At 35.5% G+C, this 19,383-nt stretch overlaps 1 protein-coding gene across 1 annotated transcript in view; it reads right to left on the reverse strand.

Annotated features, from left to right (window-relative positions):
- Nucleotides 1-19,383, reverse strand: part of LOC102808789 (DNA (cytosine-5)-methyltransferase 3C-like) — an 89,909-nt gene that overhangs the window by 22,067 nt on the left and 48,459 nt on the right. Inside the window, exons 9-17 of the mRNA XM_085506277.1 lie at nt 17,389-17,466; nt 17,023-17,067; nt 15,442-15,521; nt 14,838-14,885; nt 14,514-14,633; nt 11,829-12,048; nt 7,905-8,047; nt 4,934-5,030; nt 3,766-3,911 (exon numbers count right to left, since the gene is read on the reverse strand). Of these exons, the coding sequence (XP_085362403.1) occupies nt 3,766-3,911; nt 4,934-5,030; nt 7,905-8,047; nt 11,829-12,048; nt 14,514-14,633; nt 14,838-14,885; nt 15,442-15,521; nt 17,023-17,067; nt 17,389-17,466 (977 nt within the window). The remainder of the gene's footprint in view (nt 1-3,765; nt 3,912-4,933; nt 5,031-7,904; nt 8,048-11,828; nt 12,049-14,513; nt 14,634-14,837; nt 14,886-15,441; nt 15,522-17,022; nt 17,068-17,388; nt 17,467-19,383) is intronic.

Below are 19,383 nucleotides of genomic sequence, written 5' to 3' on the forward strand. Positions count from 1 at the left end.
GAAATACAGCACAGGGTTACACTACATAGTGAAATACAGCACAGGGTTACACTACATAGTGAAATACAGCACAGGGTTACACTACAGAGTGAAACACAGCACAGGGTTACACCACAGTGAAATACAGTACAGGGTTACACTACAGAGTGAAATACAGTACAGGGTTACATTACAGAGTGCAATACAGGGTTACACTACAGAGTGAAAGAAATCACAGGGTTACACTACAGAGTGAAACACAGTACGGGTTACACCTCAGAGTGAAATACAGTACAGGATCAATTACACTACAGAGTGAAATACAGTACAGGGTCACACTACAGAGTGAAATACAGTACAGGGTTACACTACAGAGTGAAAGAAATCACAGGGTTAAACTACAGAGTGAAATACAGCACAGGGTTACACTACAGAGTGAAATACAGTACAGGGTTACACTACAGAGTGAAATACAGTACAGAATTACACTACAGAGTGAAATACAGTACAGGGTTACACCACAGAGTGAAAGACAGCACAGAATTACACCGCAGACTGAAATACTGCACAGGGTTACACAACAGAGTGAAATACAGTACAGGGTTACACTACAGAGTGAAATACAGCACAGGGCTACACTGCAGAGTAAAAGACAGCACAGGGTTACGCTACAGAGTGAAAGACAGCACAGGGTTACGCTACAGAGTGAAATACAGTACAGGGTTAAACTATAGAGTGAAATACAGTACAGGGTTAAACTATAGAGTGAAATACAGTACAGGGTTACACTACAGAGTGAAATACAGTACAGGGTTACACTACAGAGTGAAAGACAGTACAGGATCAATTACACTACAGAGTGAAATACAGTACAGGGTTACACCACAGAGTGAAAGACAGCACAGGATTACACCGCAGACTGAAATACTGCACAGGATTACACTACAGAGTGAAATACAGTACAGGGTTACACTACAGAGTGAAATACAGCACAGGGTTACACTGCAGAGTAAAAGACAGCACAGGGTTACGCTACAGAGTGAAAGACAGCACAGGGTTACGCTACAGAGTGAAATACAGTACAGGGTTAAACTATAGAGTGAAATACAGTACAGGGTTAAACTATAGAGTGAAATACAGTACAGGGTTACACTACAGAGTGAAATACAGTACAGGGTTACACTACAGAGTGAAATACAGTACAGGGTTAAACTACAGAGTGAAAGACAGTACAGGGTTACACTACAGAGTGAAATACAGTACAGGGTTACACTACAGAGTGAAATACAGTACAGGATTACACTACAGAGTGAAATACAGTGCAGGGTTACACTACAGAGTGAAATATAGCACAGGGTTACACTACACCACTATACTATACCAACTGTCAAACCTAAACGACATCATGAAATTCCAGGATGGAATGAACAAGTTCGTGACTTTCATAACATTGCTAGGGATGCATTCATGGTATGGGTAAGTAATGGAAGACCTCGTACTGGACCAATATATGAATTGATGCGTAAAACGCGAGCAAAATTTAAGCTAATGATTCGAATGTGTAGACGAAACGATGAACAAGCGAGAGCTGATGCGTTAGCTTATAAGTTATCACAGGGGAAATCTCGAGACTTTTGGAATTCAGTTAATAGTATGACTAACAATGTTGGACCTCTACCATCTACTATAGAGGGTTGTGATGGGCAAACAAGCATTTGCAATATGTGGAAAAAACATTATGAATCGCTTTTCAGTCTGTAACAAATTGTCAAAACAAAAATCATGTGATATCTGCTGTGAATGTCGTGAATTACCACGAAGAGATGATGGTCACCTGTAATGAAATCAAAGTAGCCATTAATAAATTGAAAAAGGGAAAATGTATTGGAAAAGACAGACTGTGCTCGGAACATATCATATTTGCGGATCAAATACTGTGTGTTCTACTAGCCTTGTGCTTTACTGCATTCTTTGTTCATGGACACCTGCCAGACTATTTTATGGATACAATGATTGTCCCAATTGTTAAAGATAAGACTAAAGATATCACAAGAGTGAATAACTATAGACCTGTTGCTATAGTAACCGTTTTATCGAAATTATTTGAGTTGTGCATCTTAAATCGAATTGAAAAATTTATCGAGACTAGTGATTTTCAGTTTGGGTTTAAACGCAAGCATTCAACAGAAATGTGTATCTTCGTAGTGAAGGAAATTGTCGACTTCTATAAAAGTCACAACTCGCCCGTTTTTGCTTGTTTTATGGACGCAACAAAAGCGTTTGACAGGGTAAACCATTGGAAGTTATTCAAAAAATTACTTGATAGGGGAATGCCTGTATTCATTGTGCGTTGTCTATTGCATTGGTATCGAGGTCAAACTTTTTGTATCCGATGGGCTTCAGAAATATCTGCGTCCTTTAGAGTGACCAATGGAGTTCGACAAGGAAGCATTCTTTCGCCGACGTTATTTTCAATTTATATTGATGATCTCAGTACTAGGCTGCAACAAGCGGGTGTTGGATGTCATCTTTTTTATGCTGATGATATTTTGTTAGTTTTACCTTCTGTCAAATCATTGGAAAAGCTCGTTGAGATCTGCGAGTGTTATGGTGAGGAGTTTGACATTCTTTTCCACACTACTAAGACAGAATGCATGTCATTTTTTCCAAAAACGTGGGGACAGACAAGTGTCCCAAGCATGTACTTGTATGGTAAACCTCTGGTTTTCGTCTCAGTGAAAAAGTACCTGGGTTATATGGTGTCATCAGATGGCAAGGATGAAGCTGATATGAAGCGACAATTGCGGTGTATTTATGCTAGGGCAAATTTTATTTTACGAAAATTTATAAAAAGTTCAGAGTACGTTAAGTGTTTGTTATTTAGAACGTATTTGTACAGTATATATTGTTTGAATGTTTGGTGTGATTATCGTACACAAATTGTGAATACTGTGCGAGCGGCTTATAATAACGCTATAAGATTGGTCTTTAGCCTTAAACGGGCTAGCAGCGCCAGTGGTAATTGCGTGAATAGAAATATTTTCAACTTTGAATCTCTTCAGCGCAAGGAATTAAATAACTTCAGTCAGCGCCTACTTACGAGCGATAATGCTTTAATTCGTACTTGTGTCAACTCTGACAGTTTTTTCTTATCCAAATTTTGGACTAATCTTAGACGTTGTATTTATTAGTGTTCGTGTTTGTTATGTATTTAATATGGGACTTTTTTGGCCTGAAATAAAGGATTAATAATAATAATAATACTACAGAGTGAAATACAGTACAGGGTTACACTACAAAGTGAAATACAGTACAGGGTTACACTACAGAGTGAAATACAGTACAGGGTTACACTACAGACTGAAATACAGTACAGGGTTAGACTACAGAGTGAAATACAGTGCAGGGTTACACAACAGAGTGAAATACAATACAGGGTTACACTACAGAGTGAAATACAGTACAGGATCGATTACACTACAGAGTGAAATACAGTACAGGGTCACACTACAGAGTGAAATACAGCACAGGGTCACACTACAGAGTGAAATACAGCACAGGGTCACACTACAGAGTGAAATACAGCACAGGGTCACACTACAGAGTGAAATACAGTACAGGGTTACACTACAGACTGAAATACAGTACAGGATCGATTACACTACAGAGTGAAATACAGTACAGGGTCACACTACAGAGTGAAATACAGCACAGGGTCACACTACAGAGTGAAATACAGTACAGGGTCACACTACAGAGTGAAATACAGCCCTGGTTAATCATTACCTTCAAAAATCTAGATATATCAATCTTATCTTCGTATCTCATGGAGGCTACATTCTCAAACATCCAGAATAACGGCCTATTTGCATTTTCAACTTGCAAATCTCTCATCACACGATAAAAATCAAAGAACAAACAGCCTGTCCCACCTGAAATTACATATAGGCAGAACAAGTTTGAGTTTAAATAATTTGAAATCATTGTTATAACTGTTTTACACAATGGTATCAAATCTGAGCTTGGAATATGTACTTCGAATCATACACTATTTCCACACATAATGAAGCGAAATAAGAGTAAATCAAGGAGAGAAGAAAGAGAACTTAGAGAGAACTGCTGTGATGAGTATACATATTATGCAAATTATGAAATTAACATGCTAGAATTTAAGTTCAAAATTAATCATATCTTTAGTATTGTTCCCGAGCACTTAAATGTTAAGTCTTATTGAAATGCAATAATCTTTTTTTGAGATATAGGTAGAGGATTGGGTAATTATTATGCAAATAAACATTTATCATGCCTTAAATTATTATGCATTATAAACAATTATTATTTAAACCGAAAAATAATTAAGTCAAAATAATTGGTATGTCAAAAAAGTTAATTATTATGCAAATTACGTAATTATTATGAATGTTTATAAACGCAAAATAAATTAGGCCATCACATTTTCAAATAAAGTATTTATGTACCAAGATTCATTGAAGTGAGATAAGGAAATAACTAAGTACTTGAGATATTGATATTATTGGAAATTCATATGTGCAGTCAATTTAAGTCAAATAAGGTCAGTGCAATGTCACAGAGCAACTACTTACCAAGTTTCATTGAAATGGGATAATCAGTATTTAAAATATCAGCTGAAAAGCTATAAATTGATGAAACATGCAAATTAGGTAATTAATATCAGGTCTGTGCATTTCCCTATGGCATCTAGTTATAATTAAATGTAATAATAATTAGTGCTTGAGACATCAGTAGAAAAGACTAAATTTACTAATTATGCAAATCAGGTAACTAATTACACAGTTTGTCCTAGAAGTATCCATGTACTAAGTTTCATTGTAATGATTAGTATAAAAGCTGACAATTTATGGAAGTAATGGCACAAGAGTCTGTACTTGTACATACATGTACCTTAATTTGCCAGTGGAGGGAGTGTACTTACTCATATTATATAGTCCTTTTCTAATAGGATTCACAATTGACAGGTCATTACATGGACTTCCACCAATCAGAAGATCAATTGGTCCAATTTCTTTCAGCTGGAAAATAAAATGAACCAAACTGTATAACTATTGGGTAAAGTGATGAATGCATGCATGTGAGACAATCAACTAAATGCCAACTAGTTTACCAGTATAATGCACCATCTAAACACATGACAATAGGGCAGTATTAAAGCAGGTAAAGTATAATGCACCATCTAACCACATGACAATAGGACAGTATTGAAGCAGGTAAAGTAAAATGCACCATCTAAACACATGACAATAGGGCAGTATTGAAGCAGGTAAAGTAAAATGCACCATCTAAACACATGACAATTGGGCAGTATTGAAGCAGGTAAAGTAAAATGCACCATCTAAACACATGACAATAGGGCAGTATTGAAGCAGGTAAAGTATAATGCACCATCTAAACACATGACAATAGGGCAGTATTAAAGCAGGTAAAGTATAATGCACCATCTAAACACATGACAATAGGACAGTATTGAAGCAGGTAAAGTATAATGCACCATCTAAACACATGACAATAGGGCAGTATTGAAGCAGGTAAAGTATAATGCACCATCTAACCACATGACAATAGGACAGTATTGAAGCAGGTAAAGTATAATGCACCATCTAAACACATGACAGTAGGACAGTATTGAAGCAGGTAAAGTATAATGCACCATCTAAACACATGACAATAGGGCAGTATTGAAGCAGGTAAAGTATAATGCACCATCTAACCACATGACAATAGGACAGTATTGAAGCAGGTAAAGTATAATGCACCATCTAAACACATGACAATTGGGCAGTATTGAAGCAGGTAAAGTAAAATGCACCATCTAAACACATGACAATAGGGCAGTATTGAAGCAGGTAAAGTATAATGCACCATCTAAACACATGACAATAGGGCAGTATTGAAGCAAGTAAAGTATAATGCACCATCTAAACACATGATCATAAGACAGTATTGAAGCAGGTAAAGTATAATGCACCATCTAAACACATGACAATAGGGCAGTATTGAAGCAGGTAAAGTATAATGCACCATCTAAACACATGACAATAGGACAGTATTGAAGCAGGTAAAATATAATGCACCATCTAAACACATGACAATAGGACAGTATTGAAGCAGGTAAATTATAATGCACCATCTAAACACATGACAATAGGGCAGTATTGAAGCAGGTAAAGTATAATGCACCATCTAAACACATGACAATAGGGCAGTATTGAAGCAGGTAAAGTATAATGCACCATCTAAACACATGACAATAGGGCAGTATTGAAGCAGGTAAAGTATAATGCACCATCTAAACACATGACAATAGGGCAGTATTGAAGTAGGTAAAGTATAATGCACCATCTAAACACATGACAATAGGGCAGTATTGAAGCAGGTAAAGTATAATGCACCATCTAAACACATGACAATAGGGCAGTATTGAAGCAGGTAAAGTATAATGCACCATCTAAACACATGACAATAGGGCAGTATTGAAGCAGGTAAAGTATAATGCACCATCTAAACACATGACAATAGGGCAGTATTGAAGCAGGTAAAGTATAATGCACCATCTAAACACATGACAATAGGGCAGTATTGAAGCAGGTAAAGTATAATGCACCATCTAAACACATGACAATAGGGCAGTATTGAAGCAGGTAAAGTATAATGCACCATCTAAACACAAGACAATAGGGCAGTATTGAAGCAGGTAAAGTATAATGCACCATCTAAACATATGACAATAGGGCAGTATTAAAGCAGGTAAAGTATAATGCACCATCTAAACACATGACAATAGGGCAGTATTGAAGCAGGTAAAGTATAATGCACCATCTAAACACATGACAATAGGGCAGTATTAAAGCAGGTAAAGTATAATGCGCCATCTAACCACATGACAATGGTGCAGTATTAAAGCAGGTAAACTATAATGCACCATCTAAACACATGACAATAGGGCAGTATTGAAGCAGGTAAAGTATAATGCACCATCTAAACATATGACAATAGGGCAGTATTAAAGCAGGTAAAGTATAATGCACCATCTAAACACATGACAATAGGGCAGTATTGAAGCAGGTAAAGTATAATGCACCATGTAAACACATGACAATAGGGCAGTATTAAAGCAGGTAAAGTATAATGCACCATCTAACCACATAACAATGGTGCAGTATTAAAGCAGGTAAAGTATAATGCACCATCTAAACACATGACAATAGGACAGTATTGAAGCAGGTAAAGTATAATGCACCATCTAAACACATGACAATAGGACAGTATTGAAGCAGGAAAGTATAATGCACCATCTAAACACATGACAATAGGGCAGTATTAAAGCAGGTAAAGTATAATGCGCCATCTAAACACATGACAATAGGGCAGTATTAAAGCAGGTAAAGTATAATGCACCATCTAAACACATGACAATGGTGCAGTATTAAAGCAGGTAAAGTATAATGCACCATCTAACCACATGACAATGGTGCAGTATTAAAGCAGGTAAAGTATAATGCACCATCTAACCACATGACAATAGGGCAGTATTAAAGCAGGTAAAGTATAATGCACCATCTAAACACATGACAATAGGGCAGTATTAAAGCAGGTAAAGTATAATGCACCATCTAACCACAAGACAATAGGACAGTATTGAAGCAGGTAAAGTATAATGCACCATCTAAACACATGACAATAGGGCAGTATTGAAGCAGGTAAAGTATAATGCACCACAAAATTGTATTTAAACAGTGATTGTTCTTTTATGTGTTACTTTGAAGTGGAGATATTATTTCCCTTCTTGTTTAATAGAATATTTACAGAATAAATTAATGTTTAATTTTTCATTTTATAGGCCATTGCTACCATTGTGACACCATACAAGTCATAAAATATTGACTCACCACTTTGTCTGTTATGGATTTCACATCACCAATCTGAATGATACTAGGATGGTTGACTCTTGCAACATTAATTGCCTCACAACATATCTCAGATGCAAAGTATTTCTCTACCAAGATACCAAGATCCTTCAAAACCTGTCTCCCTGAGTCACAAAGTATAATCAAAGAAAGCTTAGAAAGAACTCCTGTGTGCTGAGAGAGTATTGGAGACACATTTATTCAAAATTACTTGAACTTGAGATGTTGATGGAAACGCAGAAAACTAATTATGCAAATAAGGTAAACTAATATGAACAGATTTAAGTGTAAAACTAATAAGGTCTGTACAATGTACCAAGTTTCATTGAAATGTGATTAGAACCAAAAAAAATATTAATTATTATGCTAATTAGAGAATTAATATGAACAGATTTTTACACAAAATTAATCAGGCTGTCTATTGTCCTAGAGCATTTATGTACCAAGTTTTATTCAAATGTGATGATCAATGCTTGATATCAGTATTAATTAATTATGTTAATTAGTTGATTAAGGAGCATAAATATTCCAAAAACTAATATGGTGTATAGTCCTAGGTTCATTGAAATGAGATGGGTACTCTTTAAAAGTTTCATTGAAATCCAATGAGTGTTTTTTTAGACATCAGTGCAACAGCCATAGAACAGCAAAAAATTAACTAATTATGCAAATTAGGTACTTAATATGCACAATTATTTATCCCAAAATTAATCTGCATAGTCCTAGTATATCTATGTCACAAGTCTCATTGAAATGTGATGATTAGTACTTGAGATATCAGGTGAAAAGCTGAAAATTAACTAATTTGCTAATAAGGTGATTTAATATGCACAAATATTTACCCAAAAACTAATTAGGTCTCTGCACAGTTCTCAAGTAACTATGTACCAAGTTTCATTGAAACGTGATCATTACTACTCGAAATATCAAAAGCTGAAAATTAATTAATTATGCAAATTAGGTAATTAATATATACTGATATCAGTGGAAAAGCCGAAAATTGATTAATCATTATGTAAATTAGGTAATTAATAATATTAACAGATTTTTACCCAAAACTAATCAAATCTGCGCATTACTTCAGAGCATCCATATGAACAGTCATAGAACAGCTTAAAATCAGTTAATTATCATGCAAATTAGGTAATTAATATTCATAGATTTTTACCCAAGCTAATCAAATCTGTGCACTAGTTCAGAGCATCTATGTACCAAGTTTCACCAAAATTTGAATAGTGGTTCTTGAGATAACGGTGGAGCAAAAAAAGTGACATACATACATACATTTCTAATTTTTATTCGCAGGTATAAAAAATATTTACATTTCTGTTATTACATGACTAAAAAAGGATAAAAATATAGGTTTACTAGAAACACAAGATATCAATTCCGAATAAATATGACGAGTAAGTATTGTTCAGGTAGGTAGTGACAACAATATTTAAGTATTAATCGATTAATTATAAATAATACAGTTCTCAATGGTATTAACAAAGTACGATGATGATTACAATGTTCATAAGGGTGTTATTTCAAATAATCCAGGTAGACGAGTTTATCTTCTGGGTGGGATCTTTTATCAGTTTTCGGGTATAGATTAGAAATTTATAAATTGTGCCCTTTTCTAGTTTATACAGTGGACAGTTTATTAATATGTCATTATCGTCATCTCTGTAGATTAATTCTGTGGTAGTCGTGACATTCGTATTTGGCGCATTGTTAGTTTTTTGTAATATTTCTTTAAATTGAGTTGAAATTGCTTTGTGTATTACATTCAATGCGATATTAAGAACACGTTTGGAGTGCATGTTGATATGAGGGTAGAGCAGTTCAGCTGAGCGCCATTCATTATCATCGATGAGATCACCAATTTTTGTAAAACCGGCCTGTGTGTGATATTCAATGGCGTTTTATGTAGATGGTGTAGAATTAGTTTATTGTGAAACAAGGGTTCTTGACATAGATTAGGAATATTAGATGGCGTATCTTTACGAATATATGTGACTGACCGCCAGGTTTTTAGTAAATTACAATAGAAATCAGGCATATTATAAGAATGTTGTGGGAATTCAGTAATAAACAGCTGCTTGTCATATTTCAGGTGTTGGAACTTTCTAAGAAAGAATTCAGTAAACATGAAACAAGGGTGACCTGAGCTGAAGTAAAGATATCGCTGTATGAATTGCAGACGGTATGACATAGGACATGACAGGTGCATATTTGCTCCACTGACCTAATTTTACCTCAACTTTGTCTAAAATACCGGACCAGTTTTTATCCACGAACGTGGGATTATTTCCAATGTAAATACCAAGGATTTTCAACCCGTTATTGTTCCAACCTATATTAAGTGGTTTGTCAGTTCTAGTTTTCCACGCACCAACCCATAAGCCCTGCGATTTACCATAGTTGATGCGTGAATTGCTAGCTTTCTTGTAAATTGAAAGCCACTCATGCAGTTTGGCAAAATCAGGGTTTTTGGTGGTGAAAAAACTGATGTCATCAGCATATGCAGTTTGGTTTACTTTTTGTTCAGGTATGTTGTCAATTATGACACCACGGATACCGCTTTGGGTACGAATCTTGTGTAGGAGCGGCTCGATAGCAATACTGTACAATTGTCCTGACAGCGAACATCCCTGTCGGATACCACGCATAAACTGCACAGGACTGGTCAAAGAGTCATTTATGCGAACAAGACTTTGTGTGTCTGTGTATTAAAGTCGTATATATTTAATCAGCTCTTGACCAAATCCAAATGCTTTTAAGGTTTTTAAAAGGTATCCATGGTGCACCCGATCGAAAGCTTTTTCTTGATCGAGGGATACAATACCCAATGTTATATTTAGATCATTAGCATATGTAACGACGTCTCAGATGAGGTGTATATTGTCGTATATCTGTCGACCAGGAATGGAATAACTTTGGTCAGTATGAATAATATCACCTAGGACGGTTTTAAAATGGAGGGAGAGTGCCTTTGTTAAGATCTTATAATCAGCGCACATCAAGCTTACTAGCCGCCAGTTTTTTAGAAGATTGGTGTTTCCTTTCTTCGGTAGAAGCGTTATGACCGGAGTTTTGTTGCTCGAAATTAATTTTGTTGCATTTGTCAGTTCCTTGTAGGTGATAGGTGCGTCACAATTTTCACGCTTGACACTGTCCAATTGGGGTAGATCCGCCAAGATTACATTTTGGCACTCTGGTGAGACATTGTCTGGAGAAAAAAGATCGCTGTAGAAGTCCCATGCTAGTTTTCGCATTCAACTTTGTAGTTCAGTAACTCGGTTGTTCTAGCTGCGTCATCATTTTCCAATTTCCTTTGTATTTCTCAAGATCAAAGAAAAACGATGTTGGGGCGTCATTTTCATTCAACATTTTATAGCGTGATCTAATAGCGGCTCCTTTAGATTCTGTCATCATTAACTTTTCAACAAGAGACTTTGTTTCGTCCAGCTTGTTACTAAGTGCAGGATTGTTAGCTATTTTCTGTTCAATAGATTTAATTTCATCATTTAATTTGATTTTATTCTGTTTGTATGTATTTGCAAGTCTAGCAGAGTATTGTTTAGTCAGCTGTTGAATTTTAAGTTTACCAATGTCCCACCATACAGATAGAGACTCAAAGCGAGCTTTTTCTCGACGCCATTTTAACCAGTACTCATTTATTATGTTACAGTATTCTTGATCCTGGAGGAGGCCGAGATTGAGATGCCATACAGGATTCAGAGTACTTAAATATTAAATTTAATATCATATCACATCCTTCTATAGGATTGCAATGTAACCGATTTTAATTAAATTATATTCCTATAAACCTGTACTTTTAATCATAAATTGGTAATCATAAATTATTAATCATAAACTGTTAATCATAAATCATAAATTGTTGATCATAAATCATACCTGTAGCAATGCCATCAAATAATGATAAGACTCTCATTGGTTTTCTCTCTTCTATCGGCAATGGACAATAAACTGGAAAACTCTCAAACTGTTCACTGTTGTTGTCATCAGAACTGAAGAACTGATGCAGTCTTTGACTCCAATCCTTTCTACATTTCAATAAGCCATTATCAACATCTGGAGCACACATACAACACATCCAAGTGTCCTCGTCTTTTGCCTACAATAATAGACATCAATGCTTTAATGGATTAATTCCATAACTGACATACAGGTGTACACTGATACCAAGTGTCCTCGTCTTTTGTCTACAATAATAGACATCAATGCTTTAATGGATTAATTCCATAACTGACGTACAGGTGTACACTGATACCAAGTGTCCTCGTCTTTTGCCTACAATAATAGACATCAATGCTTTAATGGATTAATTCCATAACTGACATACAGGTGTACACTGATACCAAGTGTCCTCGTCTTTTGCCTACAATAAAGACATCAATGCTTTAATGGATTAATTCCATAACTGACATACAGGTGTACACTAATACCAAGTGTCCTCGTCTTTTGTCTACAATAATAGACATCAATGCTTTAATGGATTAATTCCATAACTGACGTACAGGTGTACACTGATACCAAGTGTCCTCGTCTTTTGCCTACAATAATAGACATCAATGCTTTAATGGGTTAATTTCATAACTGACATACAGGTGTACACTGATACCAAGTGTCCTCGTCTTTTGTCTACAATAAGACATCAATGCTTTAATGGATTAATTCCATAACTGACATACAGGTGTACACTAATACCAAGTGTCCTCGTCTTTTGCCTACAATAATAGACATCAATGCTTTAATGGATTAATTCCATAACTGACATACAGGTGTACACTGATACCAAGTGTCCTCGTCTTTTGCCTACAATAATAGACATCAATGCTTTAATGGATTAATTTCATAACTGACATACAGGTGTACACTGATACCAAGTGTCCTCGTCTTTTGTCTACAATAATAGATATCAATGCTTTAATGGATTAATTCCATAACTGACATACAGGTGTACACTGATACCAAGTGTCCTCGTCTTTTGTCTACAATAATAGACATCAATGCTTTAATGGATTAATTCCATAACTGACATACAGGTGTACACTAATACCAAGTGTCCTCGTCTTTTGTCTACAATAATAGACATCAATGCTTTAATGGATTAATTCCATAACTGACATACAGGTGTACACTAATACCAAGTGTCCTCGTCTTTTGCCTACAATAATAGACATCAATGCTTTAATGGATTAATTTCATAACTGACATACAGGTGTACACTGATACCAAGTGTCCTCGTCTTTTGCCTACAATAATAGACATCAATGCTTTAATGGATTAATTTCATAACTGACATACAGGTGTAGACTGATACCAAGTGTCCTCGTCTTTTGTCTACAATAATAGACATCAATGCTTTAATGGGTTAATTTCATAACTGACATACAGGTGTACACTGATACCAAGTGTCCTCGTCTTTTGCCTACAATAATAGACATCAATGGTTTAATGGGTTAATTTCATAACTGACATACAGGTGTACACTGATACCAAGTGTCCTCGTCTTTTGCCTACAATAATAGACATCAATGCTTTAATGGATTAATTTCATAACTGACATACAGGTGTACACTGATACCAAGTGTCCTCGTCTTTTGCCTACAATAATAGACATCAATGCTTTAATGGATTAATTTCATAACTGACATACAGGTGTAGACTGATACCAAGTGTCCTCGTCTTTTGTCTACAATAATAGACATCAATGCTTTAATGGATTAATTCCATAACTGACATACAGGTGTACACTGATACCAAGTGTCCTCGTCTTTTGCCTACAATAATAGACATCAATGGTTTAATGGGTTAATTTCATAACTGATATACAGGTGTACACTGATACCAAGTGTCCTCGTCTTTTGTCTACAATAATAGACATCAATGCTTTAATGGATTAATTCCATAACTGACATACAGGTGTACACTGATATCAAGTGTCCTCGTCTTTTGTCTACAATAATAGACATCAATGCTTTAATGGGTTAATTTCATAACTGACATACAGGTGTAGACTGATACCAAGTGTCCTCGTCTTTTGTCTACAATAATAGACATCAATGCTTTAATGGATTAATTCCATAACTGACATACAGGTGTACACTGATATCAAGTGTCCTCGTCTTTTGTCTACAATAATAGACATCAATGCTTTAATGGATTAATTCCATAACTGACATACAGGTGTACACTGATACCAAGTGTCCTCATCTTTTGTCTACAATAATAGACATCAATGCTTTAATGGATTAATTCCATAACTGACATACAGGTGTACACTGATACCAAGTGTCCTCGTCTTTTGCCTACAATAATAGACATCAATGCTTTAATGGATTAATTTCATAACTGACATACAGGTGTACACTGATACCAAGTGTCCTCGTCTTTTGCCTACAATAATAGACATCAATGCTTTAATGGATTAATTTCATAACTGACATACAGGTGTACACTAATACCAAGTGTCCTCGTCTTTTGTCTACAATAATAGACATCAATGGTTTAATGGATTAATTTCATAACTGACATACAGGTGTACACTGATATGAAACAATCAAAACTGTGTCGTACCTTTCTTGTGGCACCTCTTCCAACTAAACAATCCAAACAGTCCAAGCAGTAACAATGAAAACAACCATCATTACTACATAACACAAGTTCTCTTCCTTCACCGCAAATGCAACAGAATGACTATAAAATAAACAGTAAACTGTGAATGCAATATTTCAGTATATTGAACCCTTACCGACTGACACTAAAGCACATGCAATAAGTCCTGGGATATGAAGTCTGAATCTTAATTAGCATATATTTATGGCATCGCATTCTAATTTACATAATTCATGTATTGTATAAATTCTATTCTGAAAGTCAATCCATATAGTAAAGCAGTACCTGGTAGCCATCATCATCATAGAGAAATGCAGTCTCCAAAATACTTTGCTAGTAAGAGAAAACAAAATTGTGATAGTTACATACATTTCTCAAATGTGGATTTTATCTAACAATACATACAAAATGTACATACCATTAATATCAACTTTCTCAACCTTTTCACCACCAGTTCCCTCTTTTCATCATAAAGTCACAAAATAGTCCCATTTATAGTCTGCACTTACCTTCTTTAATTTCTTTTAGTGAAAACTAAAAGCTGATTCAAAATTTGTCTGTTGACTCGAAAATTAGAGTTTATGTTCTGAAATTTTGAAGGATATAAAAAAAAGTGCAGACAAATTTGGGCGAGAATGTCTACTAGTGAAAAGGTTAAGCCGTTATTGTGCACTAGCTTTACCACTAAATATATAAATTGTGTTGTCATCATATAATGCATTGTCATAACAGGTTTTAAAGCATGACATACATAATATCATAGCTTACCTATTCTGTAAACTTGATGTAGGCATGCAAACTTGATGAGGACAGAAGTAAGTCAGAAATGTCTTTACAGTAAACAGTGAATACATGTTTCAAAATGTAGATAATTTTTAAGATATCTTACCCGACATTCATCACATACTTCACCTTCAAATAATGGATGTTCTGTAATGACATCATCATCACCACAAGCAATGCAATAATCTAGAATTGGAGAAAACATTTGCTGAAAATATAGCATAGTTTATATAGCGCTTGACATCCATCAAATGTTGCCCAATGACGCTTACATTTCACAGGAATGCTTGATGAAATAGATGAGTTTTTAATCTTGATTTAGTGCTGTGTGAACATAACACATAACTTGAGATGCACATCTATGTTACTGCACTTGGTAAAAATGTTGTAATTGTTTTGTTTTGTAATTTGTTTTGATTGTGTATTGTATCAAGCCTTTCAATTTTGTTATCGCAAATCTTTCTCTTGGTATTCCATCTATGCTGTACTTCAAGAGAAACTGTCATGGATACCATAAATCCAAAATGACCACCAGTCAGCCATATTTGTTTGAATGATAAAAAACACAAGTAATGTAGTTTCTATTGTTCAGTAGTAACCATTTTACATCATAACAACTACAATTCGACAACTACAATGTATGACGAATATTTAAATCTTAAAAATGTTTGGTAAAGGCTGTCAGAGATATACGGCTCTGAAACAGCATTCATTGAAAAAAACAGCTACCAGTCAGCCATTTTGAATCTGCAGATCTGAAAAAGAAAATGATGTGCATCAAGATTTAATAATATCCAATGTATGTACCGTGTGTGAAGGAAATCCATCAATACACAACCAGGATCTTGATGTGGAATGACTGAAATGTTTGATTTTGATGAATTTTGGCTTTTGGTACATATATATCTCTCAAAATGTGTGATGTATGTTTGAAGTACAAAAATCAAATCACATTTTCGGACTTCGTCTGAATGAGAATTAAAAATGATATGCAACTGTAACCCAATGCAATATTATCATGCCAATCATGATCCAAAATGTCCAAAGTGGCTACATGTCAGTCACTCATTTTTGTTTTGATTATCAAGTAACTTGACATGCATATTATAAAACACAATGAATACCTTTGTGTAAAATTTGAATGTGATTGGTCGATGATTCCTGAGATATTATTCTGGATGAATTATTAATATTATTAAATTAATAGTCTCTGTTTTGAGCAGGTGTCCAAACGAAAGCTAAAAACCATACACCTCCTAAAAGTAAATCATGCTTATCAAATTCAGTTGTTATCAGACTGTATAGAAACACCAAAGTACAAGTCAACATTTGATATTGCTTTGGTAACTAGTCAAATGAAAAATTTAAAGCGAAAGGGTCGTCACCTGCGCACGCTCAGGAATTTAGTCCCAAGCGACGATAACAACACACCCTAAAATCGCAAAGGCTCATGTTTGTAAACAATGACACGCTATGGACACCTGACGCATGCGTAGATGACGACACTCTCGCTTTAAGATTTAGTAGAATGGCAAACTATGCGATATAGATTTATGATCAGTTCTGTATCATGTCTCACTTTAGAGTTATGTACAATATCTATTTGATAATACAATGAATACCATCACTGTTAAATTTGGGACACAAATTATGTCATATGGCTTTGAAGTACAATTATATTTCTAACCTCTCAAAGTCTTTTTTCCATGCACAACTTTCCGCATCTTCTCAGCTATAACAAAAAAAAAAACAATTAACAAACAAATTCAAATGAAGTCACTCAGATGACATTGCATATGTCAATATTTCTGTAGAATTCATTTGATTTTCAATGCAAGTACAAACTTTTCACAAAATGGAAGATAAATAGTTTTAAAATGCACGTACATGTGTCTGATGATTTATTATGTATACAAATAAGATCAATTCAGACCCATCTGACACAGATGTGACTTTAAAGAATTGCAGAGCTAAGAATTACTAATGGGTAAAAAACAAACATTTTTGCAGCCATGAGTAGGGTCAATAATATTTTTTGAATAATTCTACATACCTCTTATATTAGTGGATGGCTTTTCCACATCATCATCAGAATGTCGTATCAGTCTTGGTCGTCTTGGCTGTTGTTCCTCTGTTATTGTTTACAATAATATACATGTATTTGTCATATGTACTAGGTATGAATACATTTAATGCAAACAACTCATTGAAAATGAAACAGTCCCCGTTAAGTTCTCTTTGTGCTCGTCATATTAAAGCGGAGGGGTTGTCGCGAGCGTGTCCTTGAAACTTGAGTTCCAAGTGGCGTATACAACAGATTATTTATTTACATCAAAACATGTGTTTCGTGTCATAGTAATATGGCCAAAATAAAAACAGCCGTTATTCAGCCATCTTTGATCTGATTATGAAACACACTGATATGTGTGATGTATGTGCCAAATACGAATGAAAATGGTATATAAATTGTGAAACTATAGTAGTAAGGCCAAAAAGTCAGATGGCTATCAATCGGCCATCCTTGACCAGATTTTGAAACAAATTGTCATGGACATGCATCCTAACATGTATAAAGTACATGTATGTGCCAAATTTGAATGAAAACTCACAGAGCACGTCCAAGATACCGCATAAAAAAACAAAAACAAGATGCCTGCCAGTCGACCATCTTTGATCCAATAAATCGTCGTGGACATGTATCCTAACATGTATAATCTATGTACGAAGTTTGAATGACAACTGACAAAGCATGTCCAAAATACAACATTTTCAAAAAACAAGATGGCTGCCAGTCGGCCATTTTGAATTGAATCGCTAAACCACTGCATGTGCATATGTCCCACATAAGGTACTAGGCACATGCAAAGAATGAACGGAATCGGTCCACAGGATTCTGAAATATGACGTTGGATAGACTGACGCACGGACAGACAGACACACGGACGGACAGTCGGACGGACAGACTCAGGAACTCACGGATGGTCAGGACATGTATCCTAACATGTATGATCTATGTACTAAATTTGAATGAAAACTGACAAAGCATGTCCAAAATACAACATTTTCAAAAAACAAGATGGCTGCCAGTCGGCCATCTTTGATCCAATTGTGGAATAAATGATCATAGACATGTATCCTAACATGTATAATCTATGTACCAAGTTTGAATGACAACTGACAAAGCATGTCCAAAATACAACATTTTCAAAAAACAAGATGGCTGCCAGTCGGCCATTTTGAATCGAATTGCTAAACCACTGCATGTGCATATGTCCCACATAAGGTACTAGGCACATGCAAAGAATGAACAGAATCGGTCCACAGGATTCTGAAATATGACGTTGGATAGACTGACGCATGGACAGACGGACACAAGGACGGTCGGACGGACACAAGGACGGTCGGACGGACAGACTCAGGAACTCACGAACGGTCGGGGACATGTATCCTAACATGTATGATCTATGTACTAAATTTGAATGAAAACTGACAAAGCATGTCCAAAATACGACATTTTCAAAAAACAAGATGGCTGCCAGTCGGCCATCTTTGATCCAATTGTGAAATAAATCATCATGGACATGTATCCTAACATGTATAATCTATGTACCAAGTTTGAATGAAAACTGACAAAGCATGTCCAAAATACAACATTTTCAAAAACCAAGATGGCTGCCAGTCGGCCATTTTGAATCGAATCGCTAAACCACTGCATGTGCATATGTCCCACATAAAGTACTAGGCACATGCAAAGAATGAACGGAATCGGTCCAAGGGATTCTGAGATATGACTCCGGACGGACGCACGGCGGCACGGACGCACGGACACACGGACGGATGGAGACCGAATTATAAGTCCCCGTTTTCGGACTTTGTCCGAACGGGGACTAAATAACTCAATCTCTAGACATCACTTGAGATGTTACCCAACACCAGATTTATTCCTTCACTATCAACCCTCATATATCTATGACTCCTGCCTTATGTTTGAATAGTTATGGCTAAAAACTTATTCAACTGAGTTGATTCCTCTATCAATGTTTCAAAA

Source organism: Saccoglossus kowalevskii, chromosome 12, assembly GCF_978046115.1.
Source record: "Saccoglossus kowalevskii chromosome 12, keSacKowa6.1, whole genome shotgun sequence".
Lineage (NCBI taxonomy): Eukaryota > Metazoa > Hemichordata > Enteropneusta > Harrimaniidae > Saccoglossus > Saccoglossus kowalevskii.